We start from the raw sequence: 3,859 nt of genomic DNA, 5'->3' as shown, positions 1-3,859 counted from the left end.
GCCTCCACTTCGTGCACTTGAATGTTAGAAGCCTTCTAACAAAGATAAACGAGTTTCCGTCTACTAGCGGCGGCGCACCAGGGCAGCAGTCATCGGTGTCACCGAAACCTGGCTAGACAGTACCAAGATCTATATACACCAGGTCTAACCGCTTGAGCCGTTCTGCGCAGCTTCTGACGTCATCGGGCTGCTTCCGTTTTCTCTTTGTGAAACACTGAAGAAAACTGTGAAACGCTAAGGAAGACGAACTATTATATCTCCCCCCCGTTATCTCTCTCTCTAGCTCATTGCTATTATCAGTATGTGTGTGTGTGTGTGTGTGTGTGTGTGTGTGTGTGTGTGTGTGTGTGTGTGTGTGTGTGTGTGTGTGTGTGTGTGTGTGTGTTTGTGTGTGTATGCAGGGCCGTTTCTAGCTTTGTGGGGGCCCTAGGCAAGAGGCAGTTAGGGGCCCTCAAAAGTTAGAGAGATAGACAGATTGGTATTTCATTTATACCTGTGAAGTTTGCCAAACAGTAATTAAACGACTTCTATATCTTTTGATGGTGTTAAAGGATGCAAGTAACTATTACACCATATTTATCTATTTAAACATTTATTTTAACTTAACATCACCGTCTCTGAATACAAACCACACTTCAAAATATTTGTAACTTAACATCACAGTCTCTGAATACAAACCACACTCCAAAATAGTAGTAACTTAACATCACAGTCTCTGAATACAAACCACCACCAACTGCATTGTATTGGGCTCAAAATCTCTGCTTTCTGGCTTTTTTTTTACTAGCAAAATCATCAATGATGTCTTCATACAACACGTCTTTCCCCACTTCATGGTTGATGCTGATTATTGCAAGATCACTGAGTCGCTCCTGCCCCATAGATGATCTTAAATAGGTCTTGATGAGTTTCAGCTTTGAAAAGCTCCTCTCTGCTGAGGCCACAGTCACAGGCAGAGTACAGGCAATTCTCAGTGCAACCCACAGATTGGGATACAATTCCTTAAAATGTTTTTTGTGGATAAAGGTGAGGAGCTCAAGAGCAGTCATTTCGTCTGAGGGCAAACTTGGTAAGTGTTTAACTTCCATAGCAAGTTCCTTTCCATCAATGTCACTTTCCATTTCCAGAGGTTAATGTCTTGCATAGTTTGTCACACTGGTTGTTCAATGACTGATCATCCAGTTTCTGGAAATTGAGCAGCACTCCAAATTGGTCTCTTACTTCACTCAGAGTTTTAAATCTATCAGTTAAGGATTGAATGGTAGTGTCAACAACAACATTAAAGAATGTTATTTCTAGCCTCTTCATTGCATCTGCAATGGGCTCATCTGCGGCCTCATAAGCAAAGTGTCTTTTTGTACTTCTTAATCTCTTTTCTTTGAGTACAGCCTCTACATTCATTTCCTCACACATATCTTTAGCAGAGACTTGAGCTGAAGTGAATCCAATTCTTCTGTAGTTAGTCAGAGATGTTTTCGCTTTAGTAAGGAGGTCAACTGCCACATCAAGCTGCATTTTAGGAGACTGCAGGAGCTTACTGACATGGTTTACAATGTGTAGGATGTCATACCATATGACTGTGCAAATGATAAATCGGTATGACCCCACCTCTTCTGCCAGACTTTGGGCTTCAACCTTGGTCAGAGGATCAGACACTTCCCTGACCTTCAACAAAGCTTCCCTTATATTAGAGGCCTGATACCGCACAGCTTCTATGCTATTAATACGGCTCTCCCATCTTGTGTCACTCCAGGTCTTGAGTGCAACAGTGACATAATCTTTTAGGATTGCCCATCTTTGTGGTGAGGCTGAAAATAGGTTGTACAGTTTCTGAACAGTGCCGAAATAGCTAGTGGCATCTATTGAAGCTGTTGCTGCATCAGATATCATCAAGTTTAGGGAATGTGCTCCACATGGAACATAGAGTGCACGAGGGTTCTTCTCAAGAAGTCTGGCTTGAACTCCTTTGTTTCTCCCTTTCATGTTGACACCATTATCATATGATTGTCCTCTGCAATCTTCAAGGAGAATATTCAGTTTCGTCAGTTTCTTTATAATTAGAGATGACAAACCAAGACCTTTTGTTTCAGAAGCTACAAGGAACCCCATAAAATGTTCCTTAACTTCTGGTTTCTTATCCATTTTGATAGTCCTTATGACGACTGACATCTGTTCTTGATGGCTTACATCGGGAGTACAGTCCAAAATAATTGAATAATATTTGGACTGTTTAACTTCAGTCACCATTGTGTCCATTATTTTAGTACTGATTGAAGCAATAAGTTCATTTTGGATGATATTTCCAAGGTAGCTGGAATGACTGAACTGGCCACTCTCAACACGCTCAATGTGCTGCTTCATGACAGGATCAAATTTAGCAAGCAGCTCCACCTCTTTTAGAAAATTCCCATTATTCTGCTGGTGTAACGTGTTTGATGAACCTCTAAATGCAAGATTTCTCTCGGCTAAGGATTGGATAATGGCGATTAAGCGAGTCAGGACATCTCTCCAGCGCCTCTTTTCAGCCTCCAATAGTGTTCTTTCAGCTTGGTCTATTGTCTTTCCAGTTTGCAAACGGAGTTGTAAATCTTTCCAGGTTGCCATGTGCGCTATGTGTGCTGGACTGCTTTCATGACTTTTCAAAAGTGTGCCTATGTATTTCCAGTCTGTCAGTCCTTCTGTCACTAACTTTTGTTCTTTGGTTGAAAATAATTTACAACAAAAGCAATAGAGAGCATTTTTTGTTTTTGAGTAGATAAGCCAAGTCCGCTTCATCTTTTCTCCATTAACCAATGTTCTACAAAAATAATGATAATGAAAACTTCTTCCGTCTTCTTTTTTGGGAAATGTGAAATCAGAACTAATCTGAAATGGCCCTCTACCTACTGCATCCGTTCTAAATGCATCAGACAGAATGGTTGGCCAGTTAGCAGGATCTAGTGGTTTAGAATAAATGGGAGGCTGCTCAGAAGTAGATGATGCCTTCTGTGGTTCTGGGGAATGTGGTGGTCTTGGTGGCAGTACAGCTTCCTGGACAGATCCTGATGAATGTGATAGCACTGGAGCATCCTGTTCAGGAAGTTCAGAATATTCCTCTGGCTTGCTGTCTGGAGCTCCAATATATTTTAGAATTGATCCTGCAAAATTACAAATTTCCTTAGATGATTAGGCGTTAGTCTAAAATAATACTCACCATTCAGAAAACATAATAAAACCAAACTTTAATATGTTTCTTTAAATTATTAAATAAACGATAATGAATTACCTTTTTCTTTTGACCATTTTTCTTCGTCAAATTTCTTTTTCTTTCGTTTCTCTGCTCCGCTGAGATAAATTCGTTTTGATGCCATTACGGGAATGATGATTGGCGAGTCTTAGAGTCTAATGTAGGCCTAGCACAGAAATCTGTTAAGTGAAAACCTTATAAATACATGGAATCAATTTTACATACACGATATTCGAGTAGAATAAATATGATTATTTTTATCAGTGTAGGCCTAACACAGATATCTGTAAAGTGTAAACCTTTTAAATACCCCTTAATAAAAATAATTCTACATACACGAAATTCGGGTAGATCTGAAAGGTGAACAGATGGGTAATTGTTGAGCCTGTGGTTATCTTAATATTATATACGAACTAGAGAAACGGACCACACGACAAACGGAATAGAATTCATGTATTTCTGTCACTTCCTTTTGAGCTAACCTCGGTTCTGCCATCTAGTGTTTTTTTCATTAGGTAGGTGAAGTGAGAAAATAAATAATCATAATTTTGAGAATAAAGAAATAAGCGAATAAATAAATAAGGGATTGGATAAAATATCGATACAAAATAAACAAAATTGAACATATGAACA

At 39.3% G+C, this 3,859-nt stretch overlaps 1 protein-coding gene across 1 annotated transcript in view; it reads right to left on the bottom strand.

Moving 5' to 3' along the window:
- LOC143026769 (uncharacterized) overlaps positions 1-3,568 on the bottom strand; it is a 10,711-nt gene extending 7,143 nt beyond the window's left edge. Inside the window, exons 1-2 of the mRNA XM_076187540.1 lie at positions 3,266-3,568; positions 2,073-3,137 (exon numbers count right to left, since the gene is read on the bottom strand). Coding sequence (XP_076043655.1) covers positions 2,073-3,137; positions 3,266-3,350 — 1,150 coding nt within the window. The 5' untranslated portion in view covers positions 3,351-3,568. The remainder of the gene's footprint in view (positions 1-2,072; positions 3,138-3,265) is intronic.
- Between the last annotated feature and the right edge of the window lie 291 nt (positions 3,569-3,859).

Source organism: Oratosquilla oratoria, chromosome 7 (genome assembly GCF_046742065.1).
Source record: "Oratosquilla oratoria isolate Oo_2021 chromosome 7, ASM4674206v1, whole genome shotgun sequence".
In the NCBI taxonomy this organism is placed as follows: domain Eukaryota; kingdom Metazoa; phylum Arthropoda; class Malacostraca; order Stomatopoda; family Squillidae; genus Oratosquilla; species Oratosquilla oratoria.
The sequence above is the reverse complement of the archived record's forward strand: the minus strand, read 5'-3'. Positions and strand labels throughout refer to the sequence as shown.